The 15,530-nt window shown below is 37.2% G+C and overlaps 1 protein-coding gene across 1 annotated transcript in view; it reads right to left on the minus strand.

Annotated features, from left to right (window-relative positions):
* TDRD1 (tudor domain containing 1) overlaps positions 1-11,635 on the minus strand; it is a 37,303-nt gene extending 25,668 nt beyond the window's left edge. Inside the window, 4 exon segments of the mRNA XM_033130872.1 lie at positions 1,243-1,346; positions 1,348-1,385; positions 7,051-7,109; positions 11,311-11,635. Of these exon segments, the coding sequence (XP_032986763.1) occupies positions 1,243-1,346; positions 1,348-1,385; positions 7,051-7,109; positions 11,311-11,635 (526 nt within the window).
* Positions 11,636-15,530: the final 3,895 nt, after the last annotated feature.

Here is a 15,530-nt window from a genome sequence, read left to right on the forward strand (position 1 = left end):
CGTTCTAAAAGGAACAACCAAAGGAAACAAAAAACCTGTGACAGTGAACACAGATTTGTGCAAGCTGACTGACATGGCTTACGTGGGCCACTAAACACAAACAGAACCAATGAAGAGAATCACACCTAGAAAAACCAAGGAAGTTTTTGAAATAAAGTATTTTTTAAAATCCTACGAGTATCCAGGTAGAAGCAAATTGTCTAAAAAGAAACAAACAATAAAAAACAACAACAAAAACCAGGCTGGCCTCAAATGCCTCTACTCTAAAAGAAATGGGGAAAAAAAACAAACAAAGGAGCTAACTATCCAAATAGTCAGCAAGCACATCAAAAACTGCTCAAGGTCGCTGATTATGAGGAACATGCAAATTAAAACCACAGTGAGAGACTATAAGAAGGGCTAAAATTGAAGACTGAAAACTCATAATGTTGACAAAGATGTGGAACAACCAGAATTCATTACCAATCGGAAAGCAAAATGAGACAACTACTTTCGAAAATGGTTGGCTATTTTTTATAAAGTTAAACATATACCTCCCCTTTTGACTCAGCAATTCTAGCCCTAGGTATACACCCAAAAGAAATGAAAACATATGTCCACTCAAAAAACTTGTTGCAAAAATATAGAGAGAGCTCTATTCGTAATAGTCCAAAGCTGGGCACAGCAAAATGTTCAATGAAAGAGCAGATAAACAAACTGTGGTATAATCATATGACGGACTACTACTCAGCAACAAAAAAAACCCCCTGTAATTAATGTATATGCAACAGTATAGATGAATCTCAAAAATATTACTCAAAATGAAAAAGCTTTATACAAAAAGAGTCCACACTGTATGATTCCACTTATATGAAATTTTGTACCTGGCAGAATAAATATATGGTGAAAAACAACAGTGGTCACCTCTAGGGGGTATGGTGACTGGGAAGGGACATGAGGAAACTTTCTGAGAGGATGGGAAATATTCTACATCTTGAAAGGGGTGTGAGTTTGTTCATTTCAATGCATGGAAGTTTTATCTGGAAAAAAAAACTGTAACAATCAAGTAAAGCAGCAGTAAGAGTGAGAAGGTACGGATGAACAAATGGTAGTATGCTGACAGCTATTGAAGCCGAGAGACGGGTATATGGTGTATATATACCATTCTGTTTATATTTACTATTTTTTAAGTTTTCCATAATAAACATGTTTTTCAAATGTGTAGAGGAGCAATCTTACAGACGTCTGAGACAACATGCTTACCGCACAGGCCACAGCAATGGCAAGTAGACGACCGAAGAGGAGGTCCTAAGGAGTTGAAGAGCGCTGGATTACTTATGGACAAGGAATTCTCAACCAACTTGTGTTTTTTTTGATTTTGCAGGAGACATATTATTTATAGGCTTCTATTAAGAAAAGAGAATAGCAGTATTAAAACTTGGTAATAATGTTTTTAAGAAATACTAGGTTTGGGATTTCCTTTTCTGGGAAGATACAGTAGATGGACTTTCCCCTATCCTTTTCAGTAAGTACACTAAAAACCCTGGCCTTATCTGTAAAACAAACATAAACCAATTCTGAAAGAGGGAGCAGACAGGCTAGGAACCTTGGGACCCACAAAAGGACATGACGATGAGTTATATGAGTTCTCTTTTCGCCGCACATATCCCAGGCAGGGTACTGGAAAAGCCAGAAACCCAGAAATGCCAAAAGGCGCAGACAATAAAATCCCCAACAAAAAGCCTGCTCTCTCTAGCCAAAAGACCAGGGAAGAGGCAGACCAGCAAGACAGAAAACTTTGATCAATAACTTCTCTACTCTAGACAAACACCACCGAAAAAACAGTGGCCCCCACTCCCACCAGCAAAGGTAGAGTGGGGAGCCTAGACTTCCACTTCACCAGGCTATAATGAGGTACCCCCACCCTCCCACCAGGGTGGTATCAAAGAAGGCCAACAGAATAGGAAGCCAGCACTGCATCCCTGCAAGAGACCATGTGGGGAGCCTGGACTTCCACCTGGCGTAAAGAGGAGCAACATGAGAAAGATATTGCACAACTGGGGTGGTATAAGAGGGGACCTGGTAGACAGTCAGGACTTTTTCACCACCATTCAAACGTAATGAGTGTTTCCAAATCCTCCCACCTCCAATCCTCCCTCTGGTCTGCCCACTCTTTCCCTACCTCACCCCACCCGTGTCAGTGAGTATATGGGAGCAGTAATAAGGCACTCAACACTCCCAGTCAGAGAGGTTATCAGACGAGAACTACTGGGCAGCTGGAACTCCGACCTCTGCCCAGCAGCAAGGAAGAGCACCCCGCTGGGTGTCTTCAGAGGCTGAGTGGAGAACCTGGCCATCTCCTCCTACCTGGCAGCACCCCCCTTCCCCTGATGGAACAGTGTCAGAGGAAGCTGAATAAAACAGAAAATTTAAATAAGATACACAGTTTCATAATGTAATATCCAAAATGTCCCGGTTTCAACAAAAAATTACCTGCCATACTAAAAACCAGGAAAATCACAACTGAATGGAAAAAAAAATCAAAAGATGTCAACATCAAGACAACAGAGATGTTAAGTTTATTTGACAAAGATTTTAAATGAATATGCTTGAAACAAATGAAAAGAGTCTCAGAAAAGAAACAGAAAGAACAAAATGAATCTTTCAGAACTTAACAGTACAATCACAAAAATTTAAGACACAAGCGGTGGGCTCAATAACAGAATGGAGGAGACAGAGGAAACGATCAGTGAACTTGAAGATCAAAGGATAGAAATTGCCTAAACAACAGAGAGAAAACAGAGTGGGGGTAAAAAATAAATGAGAAGAGCCTCAGGGACCTATGGGACCAAAACAGAAGGTCTAACATTCATGTCTTCTCTCCCAGATGGAGAGGAAAAAGAAGGCAGGGCTAAAGAAGTATTCAAATACATAAAGGCCCTAACTTGCAAAATTTGGCAAAAGATATAAATGTAAAAAATTCAAGAAGCTAAGCAAACCTCAAAGAGAATAAACTCAAAGAAATCCACACTGAGACACACCTTAGTCAAATTTCTTGAAGCTATAAACAATGAAAAAGCTTAAAAGCAGAAAGAAGGAAAGTACAGCTTACCAAGAGGGGAAAAACATTCAAAAGAGAATAGACTTCTCAACAAATGCCATGGAGGGCAGAAGGAAGTGGCACAACATTTTTCAAGTGCTGAAAGAAAAGAACTGTTAATTAAGAAACTTATTCAGGAAAAAAAATCTTTCAAAAATGAAATCAAGACATTCTCAAATATAATAAAACTAAGACCATTTGTCACCAGCAGACCTACCCTCAAAGAAAGGTTAAAGGAAGTTCTCTAAACACAAAGGAAATGATAAAGAAAGGAATGTTGGAACAAAAGGGGAGGAAAAACAAACAAAAATATAGGTAAGTACAACAGACCTTTTTCTTTTGAGTTTTCTAAATTATGTTTTACAGTTCAAGCTAAAATCACAACATTATCTGAAATGGTTCTAAATTTATGCAGAGAAAATATTTAAGACATAAATGGGGGAGACTAACTGGATGTAAAGGGAAGTAAGGTATTTAGACTTTACCCAAACTGGTAAAATAACGACACCAGTAGACTGTGATAAGTTTTGTACATATAAATTAATATCTAGTGCAACTATTGTGAAGTTTAAAACTCCAAACATCTGTAAACTAAACAATACACTTCTAAAAACTCATGAGTCAAAGAGAAAGTCTCAAGGAAAATAAAAAATACACAGAATTAAAAAAAGTGAAAATATATCAAAATTGTGGGACACAGTTAAAGCATTGCCAACAGGGAAATTTATAGTACTATATTCAAACTTTAGAAAAGCGTCAAATCAGTACTGTACATTCCCACCTCAAGAACCTAAAAAATAAGAACAAAACATGCCCAAAACAAGCAGAAGGAAGGAAACAATAAAAAGAAATCAATAAAATTAAAAACAAAAACTTGGGAGAAAAAAAATCAATGAAACAAAGACCTCGTTCTTTGAAAAGGTCAATAAAATTGACACACCTCTAGCAAGACTGCCAATGAAGAAAACAGAGGAGATAGAAATTACCAATAACAGGAATGAAACAAGGCATATATTAGAAGCCCCTGAAAACATAGAAATTATGATAATGGATTATTTTGAGTAACTCTACATATATAGATATTACAACATAGACAAAATGGACCAATTCCTCAAAAATCATAAATTACCATAATGTGAAACAGATAACTTAAATAGCCCTATAAATGTTAAATATAAATAATGTAAATAATTTAAAAACTCCTAAAATGGAAACCTCCGGGCCTGGAGAGTTTTCAATGGAGAATATTACCAAATATTTAAAGAAGCATTAACGCCTATTCTATACAATCTCTCTTCTAGGAAGCTAATATTACCTTCCTATCCAAACCATACAAAGATAGCAAAAGAGAGAAAATTATAGACCAAGATCTCATGAAAACAGATGTAAAAATCCTTATCACAATATAAGATGTAATTTAACAACATATAAAAATAAATATATACCATGACCAAGCGAGGTTTAGTCTAGAGATGCAAAGCTGGTTAAATATTTTTTAAAAAATTAATGTAATCCACCAAGTCAACATGTTAAAGGAAAAAAATATTAATGGATGAAGAAAAAGCATTTTAAACACTGAATTCATTATAAAAACTACCAGAAAAGTAGGAATGGAGAAAAATTCATCAACTTGATAAAGATCATCTATAAAAACCCTACAGCTAACATTAGACTTGATAGTAAAAGACTTGATGTTTTCCCCCTAAGTCTGGAAACAAAGCAAAATGTCGACTCTCACCACCCGTATTCAACATAGTGCTAGAAGTTCTAGCCAGTGCAATAAGGTGAGACAAGAAAATAAAAAGCATGTATATTGGAAAGAAATAAAACTGTCCCTATTTGCTGATGATATCATTGTCTACATAAAAAAATCCCAAGGAATCTACAAAAAAATTCCCAGAATAAGTGACTTCAGTAAGATCACAGGATACCAGATGAACATGCAAAATCAACCATATATATGTTAGCGATGAACACGAGGACACATAAAAATGAAAAATATGACAGCATTTCCAATGACTAAAAAAATTTTTAAAAAACCACTCAGGTGTAAACCTAACAGAGCAGTCCCAGGACTTATAAGCTGAAAACGACAAAGTGAAAGAAATCAAAGACCTAAATAAATGGAGAGACACATTGTGTTCATGGATTGTAAGATTCCATACAGCAAAGATGTGAATAATCAAACTGATATATAGGTTTAATGTAATTCCTACCAAAATCCCAGCAATATGTTTTGTAGACATAGACAAGATTATACTAAAATATTTTTCAGAAGGCAAAGAAACTAGACTAGGTAAAACAATTTTGAAAAGAAAAATAAAGTGAAGAAATCACTTTACCCAACTTCAAGACCCCTTACACAGCTCCCGTTCTCTGTGGTACTGGTGGAGGGATAGACCCATACTCAATAGAAAAGAATAGAGAATCCAGAATAAACCCACACAAATATGCCCAAATAATTTTTGACAAAAGTAATTCAGTGGAGGAAAGATATTATTTTCAACAAATGTTGGAGCAATTGGACATCCTTAGGCAAAAAAAAAAAAAAAAAAAAAAAAAGGAGAGAAAAACATCAACCTCAACCCAAGTCTTATAAACTCAAAATGGACCACAAACTTAAATGTAAAACTGGAAAAGCTTTTGGGGGAAAAAACTCAGAATTTTCTAAATCTGAAGTAGCAGAGTTCTTAACATTTGGCATCAAAAGCATAACCCATTAAAGGGAGACCTGATCAGGACTTCATTAAAATTAAAAAACTTTTGCTCTGCTAAACACCCTGTTAAGAGAATGAAAAAACAAGCTATTGACGGAGAGAAAATATTTGCAAATCACATATTTGACAAAGGACTAGACTCTGGAATATATAAAGAACTTTCAAAACTCAGCAGTAGAACAAATAATCCAAATTAGAAAATGGACAAAAGACATGAAGAAACATTTCACCAAAAAGGATACACAGATGGCAAATAAGCACATGAATGGATGTTTATCATTAGCCATTAGGGAAAGACAAAACTGCAATGAGCTATCACCACACACCTAGGAGAATGGGGAAAATGAAAAATACTATTACCAGCAAATGCTGGTGAGGATGCTGGATGCAGAGAAACTGGAACAGAGAAACTGGATCACTCATATGAGTACATTCTCAAGGGGCATGTATAATGGTATAGCCACTCTGGAAAACACTTTGGAAGCTTCTTAAAAAACTAGATGTGGAACTACTATATAACCCAGAAACTGCACTACTGGACATTTATCCTAGAGCAAAAACCAAAACCAAACAAAACTTATGTTCACGTAAAACCCTGCAAATGAATGTTTATAGCAGTTTTAGTTGTAATATCCCAAAACTAGAAACAATCCAGATATACTTCAATAGATGAATGGCTGAACAAGCCATGGAGTACTACTCAGCAATAAAAAGATTTCAACTATTGATATGCACCACAATCTAGAAGAGTACCCAGAGAACTAAGCTGAAAGAAAAAATCCAATCCCAACGTGACTCCACTTCTATAACATCCTAGAAATGACAATATTTTGGAAATATGGATTAATTAGTGGCTGTCAGAAGTTAAGGGAGGGGCGGGGGCAGGAGGGAATGGATATGGCCATAAAAAGGCACACAAGGGATTCGTGTTGTAATGGAAATGTTCTGTATCGTGAGTGTCAACATCAACATCCTGTGATATTAAACTAGAGTTCTGCAGTGTGCTACCACCGGGAGAACCTGGATATAGGCTATACAGGATCTCCATTATTTCTTAGAACTGTGTGTCAATCTACAATCATCCTAAAAAGAAAAAAGTTGACTTTTTTTTTAAAGGTACTAGGTTAAAGAAGTTTGACTTTAAATACATGCATATTAAACAATTCTTTATTAATGAAATACAAAAATAGGTTTAGAATCTTTTACCCACATAAAAACACCAAATAGAAAACAAACAAACAACCCGTAACTTACACTATTTACTTCTTTGGACGGTGAATTATTTCCAACACTTAATGGTGACACTAAGTCTCCTGGGGAGAAAAAACATAAAGCATAATAAAAGCCAAATATTACTTTATTCCAGAAAATATAAAATACCATAATAAGGTAATGTTCAAATAATAAAGCTATACCAAAACAGTCATAAAGCTACACTATAAATAAGCAACAGCCTACTTTTCCCAGAGGAAAATTAAGAATTTATCTAAAATTTCCTTGACTATTAACTACTCTCACAGTGAACTTTTCTTTATTCACTAAGGGAGCGATTCTCAGACTCAGGACTTGTTTACAAGCTCAGACCTCAAAGCTAAAGACCTCAAAGAGCTTTTGCTTATATGGCTTAGGTTTGTCAATATTACTATTATTAGAAATTAAAACTAAGTATTAGAAACATCATCTAAAAATTCTAACATATATAATTTAAAAATAATAAGTTAATCACAGGTTCACATAAGTTTTTGCAAAACAAAAACTGTTTTCCAAAACAAAAAATAAAATTGTGAGATGTTTATACCTTTTTGTACATCTCTGGCATGACCAATGACAGGTGGATTTGCATATCTGCTTTTGCAGTCAGTCTGTTGTTATATGAGCAGCATCTGGCCTGGGAATGCCATACGTCTTGCTAAGCAGCCCCAAACCCAGTACTAGAGGCAGCCAACCTCAATTCACAGTGTAGCCTCTCCCAGGCACCTTTTCAAGCCCAGCATGGGTGGCAGTCATCTGCAGACTGCTCTGTGGTTCATTCTAGGTGGCCCTGAGCAGGGCACAGGCTGCAACTGAACTTGGCCTCTGGCAGGGCTCCTCCCAGGAGATCCCTGGACCAGTTACACCCTGTGACTGGCTTCAGAACCAGTGGGGTGGAGATGACACACCCAAAGGGCAAACTGGGCTGGCACTAGCGCCCTGCTAAAGAGAATCCTGCTCCGTAGGATCAGCTCCTGCACTACAGTTCCTCCACTGTAGTCACAGCCAGTCTTCACAACCAACTAGCTGGAGGATCGTTCCCTCCCTCTGACATGCAATAGAAACCAAGGCTGAACTACAACAGGAGGACACACAGAACCCACACCAAGGGACACCCTTGGAGCACCTGGCTCAGGTGACTCAGGAGACTGCCCCACGAGGCCCACAGGACACCTACTACATCAGGGCCACTCTATTAAGACAGGGAGACATAGCAACCACTACCTAATACGTGGAAACAAACACAGAGAGGTAGCCAAAATGGGGAGACAAAGAAACATGTCCCAAATAATAATAATAATAAAAAAAAAACAGGACAAAGCTCCAGAAAAAGAACAAAATGGAGACAAGCAATCTACCAGATACAGAGTTCAAAACACTGGTTCTAATGAAGCTCAATGAACTCAGGAAGAACTTCAACAAAGATATAGGAAACATAAAAGTGGACATAGAAAACATAAAAAAAGAACCAGTGAGGAATAAAGAACACAATAATGGAAATTAAGAATACATTACAGGGAATCAACAGATTAGATGAAGCAGAAGATTGAATCAGCGATTTAGAAGATAAGGTAGCGGAAAACACCCAATCAAAACAGCAAAAAGAAAGAGAATCTAAAAAGTGAGGATAATTTAAGAGGTCTCAAGGACAACATCAAGCATACTAACATTCGCATTATAGGGGTACCAGAAGGAGAAGAGTGAGAGCAAGGAATTGACAACCTATTTGAAGAAATAATGATGGAAAACTCCCTAACCGGGGTAAAGGAAATAGATATACAAGTCTAGGAAGCGCAGAGAATCCCAAACAAGATGAACCTGAAGAGGCCCACACCAAGACACATCATAATTAAAATGCCAAAGCTTAAGACAAGAGAGAATCTTAAAAGCAGCAAGAGAAAGGCAGTGAGTTACCTACGTGGTTGCTATGGGCTGATTTCTCAACAGAAACTTTACAGGCCAGAAAGGATTGGCACGAAATATTCAAAGTAATAAAAAGAAAGGACCTACAACCAAGATTACTCTACCAGCAAGGCTATCATTTAAATCGAAGGACAGATAAAAAGCTTCCCAGACAAGAATAAGCTAAGGACTTCATCACCACCAAACCAGTATTAAAAGAAACCCAAAACACTACCTTCGAAGGGACATGTGCATCCATCATTATTTACAATGGCCAAGATATGGAGACAACCTGGGTGTACATCAATGGATGAATGGATAAAGAGGTGGTACATATATACAATGGACTATTAGCCATAAAAAAGAATGAAACCTTTCCATCTGCTACAACATGGTTGGACCCCCTAGGGTATCATGCTGAGTGGACTAAGTCAGACAGAGAAAGACAGATGCTGTATGATTTCACTGTGGGATCTAAAGAACAAGATAACCAAACAAAACAGAAACAAACACATAGAGTACATTTGAGGGTTGCCGGATAGAATCAGGGTTGGGGATGAGTGAGAAAGAAGAAGGGATTAAGAAGTACAAATTGGTAGTTATGGGAATGTAAAGTACAGCATAAGGAACGTAGTCAATAATATTGTAATAACTATGCATGGTGTCAGATGGGTACTAGATTTATTGGTGTAATCACTTCATAAGTTATATAAATGTCTAATCACTGTTGTACACCTGAAACTATTATAATATTGTGTGTCTACTATAACAGAAAAATAAAAATCATTATTTTAAAAAAATCTGTTGCGGTACGTTGCTTTGGTTGACGTTATCTAAAGAAAATCTGGCCTCATGCAGATATGTGGTTGCAAAAAGAATAAGTATTTAATGGTCTTCTCAGCTAACTGTGGATCTTTTCCTTTAATATCACACCGAAACTCAAGTGTTAGTTTAAGGGTTAGTTGCAATTTGAAATCTAAAACCGTGTCTATAGATTTTTTCATACTTACATTAGAATCCATTGAGGTAGCCTGCACTTTTTTTTTTTTTTACCCATGTTTGACTATGGAACATCATACATCGGTCTTTTGGAAAAGACTGAGCAACTCTGAGTTATGCCAATCTTTCAAATGTTGACACATTTCATTATACAATATCAAAAAAAGGTGTTAATATCACCATGCATCTCACCAAAAAAGTCTTGTAAGTATTGAGAGGCTGTCAAGCTCAGAGTGATAGATTGAAGTTTCCTGAAATTCTCATTTTTGCTCGAAAGCTTGGATTTTATCTTTAGAAACAATTACCGCCAACTGTTTTCCTTAAAGTGACAGGCTCACTGTTCCTTTTTGAGAAAATGACTGCCATATATGTAAGTCTAAATGACCATAGTTTGTCATTCAAGTGAAAATGAAGTTCAGAAAAAAAGAAAGGTTTTCATTCAGCTCACAACTCAAACAATTGCACAAGTGCTTTCCATACTTCAGTATGCAGCAGGAATTAGGGGCACTTCCCACCTTATCACACAAAATACTAAAAATACCTGTACACAAGGGTCAAGGTTATTAATCAATCTTACTGCTTCGTCAGGACATTCTTAAGTAAAGCTGGCATTTCTGGCCTTGTTGGTTTAACTACAAGTGCATGGCAATGACCACTAGCCCAGGTTGGTACCCCTGCCTACAGCTGAGCCAATAAAGCGCCAGCAGTTTATCCACCTTTCACCTTTGCTTTTGCACCATCAGTATAAAGTCAGCACAGCTAAAAAGGCAGATTATGTTTTAACATTACTAGAGAAATAGTTCTGATCTTTTCAGGAACCCCAAAGGCCTAAGGGCCACACTCTGAGAACTACATCATCATAATATCACATCTCAGACAGGTTCAAGGAAGCTAACATTCCACTAGGGCCCAGCCTCCTTAAATAGCAGATTTTTAGAATGAGGACTAAAGAAAATTTTTTTTTAAGTAAAATGAAACAAGTTAATGTCTTAGATACATCTTTGTGCGCTATTATTACATGCATAAAATCTGCATAGTACTGTTTTTTTTTTAATGGCCAATCTTTAGAACACCCATAAATGTTTCCTTTCTACATTCCTAATATGTACAGCTCTCTGTGGGGAAAAAAGAAAACCTCATCTTCAGACATGCTCTCCCCGGGAATCCTTTCTGTGATTAATCCAGCCAAAGGTGGCTAGTCGGTATCTGGCTTTTTCCTCTAAATCAATATTTAAATGCAAATACTGCATGGTAACCATTTGGTTCATGTTAATAGCCCACTGGTGTGTAGTTATATGTACTTGTGAAAAGTCAAAGAAACTATCAGAATAAAGTAGCATAAAGCCTGTAGTTTTCACTCACCTGTTGGCAATGTCTTCCTGTCTGCTTTGGATCCAACCACTTCTCCACTCATGCCATTAGGGTATGAAGATAGTGAATTGTCTTCCTGACTAGCCAAATACTGTTTGGTTTGCTCACAAAGCAAAAAATTGTTCTTTTTATTTCCATTCTCTGGGCTTTTCAACCTGAAATTAGGATGGTTAGGATGTCTTCCAGGACTTCTTAAAGAATCATGTGGCGGAAGCTTGCTCTCCTTTTCCTTAAAATTAAATGTCTCTGTCATTTTACAAGTAGATGCCTCCAAATTATTTCTTGACATCATATTAAGCCGCAACTGAACATTCATAGAAGTCTAAGGGAAGAAATATATTTTTAAAAGGCAACTTTTAATAAAAGTAGAAGCACTGTGGGCCAGGTGATTTCTTTTTACGCAACAAATAATTCTCATGCACAATTCCAGAGCAGATATAACTGTGATATCAAAGCCTCTCCTACAGGCACAAGAAAAGAATGACTATCAGTAAGTACAAACTCCAAGTTTAACAGAATTCAACAAGACAACAAAAGATTAACTCAGGAGACATCAAAAGAGTAACCTCAGAGTTGGACACCATCCCTTACTTTAAAAGTTTTGAAACAACACAAAAAAAAAGGACTTTCATGTTTTAAAAGAAATATGTCCAACCTAGAGCCTACAACTTAATAGTGAAATATGATAGAGGTTATTGTTTAAATCAGGTCATCACCTACCTTTGTAGCCTCTCAGAATCTCTGCACCCTCTCCTACATTCTGTGTCCTACTCTATGTCCCTTGAATACGCTGAACCCACTACCCAGAATGCCCTCGCTCTCATCTGCCTGATAAATGCTTTCCTTCCTCCTAGCCATCTTCACAATTTTCCTCAGTGAAACCTATTTCTTGTGTTTTCCCAAATCCTGTTTTGATAATCTCCAGCTGAGCTTCCATAAATTGTAACTTGTATCTATTGCTTTTAAGGACTTATCTGTGTGCACTTTTCTGTGAAAATAAGGTATCCACATTGTTGCAAAAATGCCTGATAAACCTCTATCCAGCAATTATGCTGGTTTGTTGTTTTCCTTTTACTCTTCCAGAATATTGTGTTCTCCCCAGAGGAAGTAATAAAAGTGGAAACAACTCTTGAAGTAGCGACCTATAGCTTAGTCTGTAGGCTGCAGGCAAAACTTTTGCCCATCCTCCCAAAACTTCTCAGAGGAGGGTAAAAAGTCAAGAGAGCTGAAACTAGCCTGAGTAATATCCACATGTTGTTTAACATTGTTCTGAATAGAAGATAAATAGCAAAAATCATCCCTCTTGGTGTTCTAAAATTTTCCTCTTATTTCTTGCTTTACATGAGGCCTCGCCTAATTCAATGACAATCCAGAAAAGAATGAAATAATGAAAGAAATACACAGGCACACTCAAAGGTGGGGAGCTCTCAGGGGATCAGATCCTGGGAAGATCCATAATAGGCCTGCAGCAGCTATGGTGGGAGAACCTGCAGCTACCAGGGAGAGAGCATACCTGCAGCAATAAGCACACCTAAATTGAAAGATCAGACTGAGAACTACAATGCTGGATGCAGTAAGAAAAGAGAGAAATATTGTGACATTACAGGGGAAATTGGCTGGGGATATGAACACTGAGTAACTAGCCTCTGTTACAAGAAATAAAAAGAACGTGCATTAAAATATCAGGGTAACTACCAGAAGAATAGAAAATAGAATGTATAACTTTAAAATTAGAGGGAAGAAATTTCAATTCAACAGAAAAAAATTAAAAATTCAAGCATGGTAAATGGAACCATCAAATGATATGACAGAACCAAGCCCAAGTACAAGTAATCTAAGTACCAATGATTTAGTCTCACTGAACAGAGAAAAAGACCCAGAAAGAAGAACACCAGCTTGATATGATGCACAAAAGGCACACATGAAAACAATTATATAGTGAGATTTAAAATAAAAGGACTAAATCGTGCTAAACAAATAACCAATATAAAGGTGGAATGCTAATATTAATAGCCAATAAACCAGAACTCAAGGGTTCAAAGGAATCTCTGACTCACCATGTCACTTTGAGATGTGTAAGCTAAAACTGATGGAAGGAGAAATTCAACCTGCATTGCTAAGGACAACCTGCCTTAGACACTAGTCACACAGACAGAAAACAAGCAGCAAGTATTCTAGTAACAAATTTGATCTCATACGGACCAAATAACCAAGAATATTCATTTTTCCAACATGGAGCATGTATTGGACTTAGGCTGCCTTTAATAACTCCAAAAAAACTGGTATCATGTAGACCACTTTCACTCATCACACTGTACACAAATCTCCATGTCAGATTCTGCTTCCTAAAGAATCAGCCTGCAATTCACTAGAGGGTGAAGAGTTTGTTTTTGTTTTTTCGTTTTACTCTAAAAGTGACAAAATATCACCAAGGAAATGACAGCAAACATGATATGAGCAGTTAAAAACTTACAGAAAGTACGAGTTTGTTTTTGTTTTTTCGTTTTACTCTAAAAGTGACAAAATATCACCAAGGAAATGACAGCAAACATGATATGAGCAGTTAAAAACTTACAGAAAGTACTAAGGCATCCAGGAAGTAAGTATGAATACAAAAATGATGAATTTGATACCTTTTAAAAAGTGGGATAAATAGTAAAAACATCCAGATACAGTAGCAGGCACTGGTTAACTGACCCAAATGCCATCTTCTACCTCTGATTTGCCAGTGTGAGTGAGAGACAAAATTAGCCATGTTCTGAGTTCTCCTGAGTGGGCCTTCTCAGAAAGCTCTGTCCTTTTCTAACAAACAGGGACAGATCTGGCTAGCAAGGTCCTTCACCCCTTTCTTGCTGCAACGTGGACCTGGGATATGGAGATCTATCACCCATGTTTTGCAATGAGGAAGGAAGCAATATACATAAGAAGGCAAACCCTAAGGATGGTGGAGCAAAAAATAAAACGCCAAGAACTTGGTGGTCCCTAGCACTATTCTTGAGTCGTAGCACCAGCTGTTATCTGTGTATACATAGACTTGCTGTGGTATCAGACAAATAAACCCATGGGTTTTCTGTTAGGTGCTGCCGCGTGGTCAATACAGATACCAATAAAATAAGCAAAGTCATGAACAGAATGGACAAAGGATGAAGGCTGATAAAACGGAGAAAAAATATTCCACCTCATTTGTAATTACAATTTTTGAAATTGAAAATAACTATGTAGCATGGGTACAATTCGAAAACACTCATTACTGAAGGAATGTATATTAACATGCCCTTTCTGGGGAAACAATTTGCAATTAAATATACATACATATATACCTAAAGAGTCTGAGAAACGTTCCTAGTCACTCACCTGGTAACTCCACTTCTAGAAATTATCCCACTACAGTAAACCTAAACATCAAAAATCCTGCACGTATAAATATCCCATTTAAGGTGGCCAAAAAAAAAAAAAAAGTTAGGAAAACAAAACTAACTGTTATGTTCCTAAAGGCAAATCCTTTCTTTTACTCCCTTGGAATTCTGCTCCTCCTCCCACATTGCAGGCGGGAAGCATCCTGTGATATACTGCAGCGATGTAAGCCCTCTCCTTTCCTTCCAAGAAACCCACAGCCTAGAGGCTAAACCCAATGAATTAATTCTTTTTAATACCAAAAATGCACGCAGCAAATACTTAGCCGGCTGTAACTTTTTTCTCTAAAGTTTGCTTGGGTCTTCCTGGTAACCCACGCATTCAGAGATAATGGCTACTCAAAAGGAAACATTATTTAAAGCTATGAAAACTCAATGGTTCACTAGAACAGGAGCTGTCAAGTTGGTCAGACCCTAGTCTGGGGAGTTCTCATATTCCTCATTTGGCTGTGCTATCTCAATGGAATTGCTTCATCTTCTAGGATTCAGTGCCTGTGAAACGTGGCCAACAGGTTGTAACTTCCTTCTAACTTCTAAGCACCACGATTAAATTTGAGACTGTGTGTGAATGACTTGGTACAGTGGCTGGTGCTTACTAAGCACTTAAAAGGCAAGTGTTATTTCTACTACTTCGCTTTTATACCACTCTTCCACCCAGTGCCTTAAAAGGCTGAGATCAACATGTCAGATGACCAGGCCTTGCAATTTTGCATTCAATACGCTGATGACTCAATATGGGAACCAGAAGCATCTTCCTTATTCCAGAGGCCGATAGGGCAAACACATTTACTGCAGGGG

The sequence above is a fragment of the Rhinolophus ferrumequinum genome, chromosome 16, assembly GCF_004115265.2.
Source record: "Rhinolophus ferrumequinum isolate MPI-CBG mRhiFer1 chromosome 16, mRhiFer1_v1.p, whole genome shotgun sequence".
Classification (NCBI taxonomy): Eukaryota; Metazoa; Chordata; class Mammalia; order Chiroptera; family Rhinolophidae; genus Rhinolophus; species Rhinolophus ferrumequinum.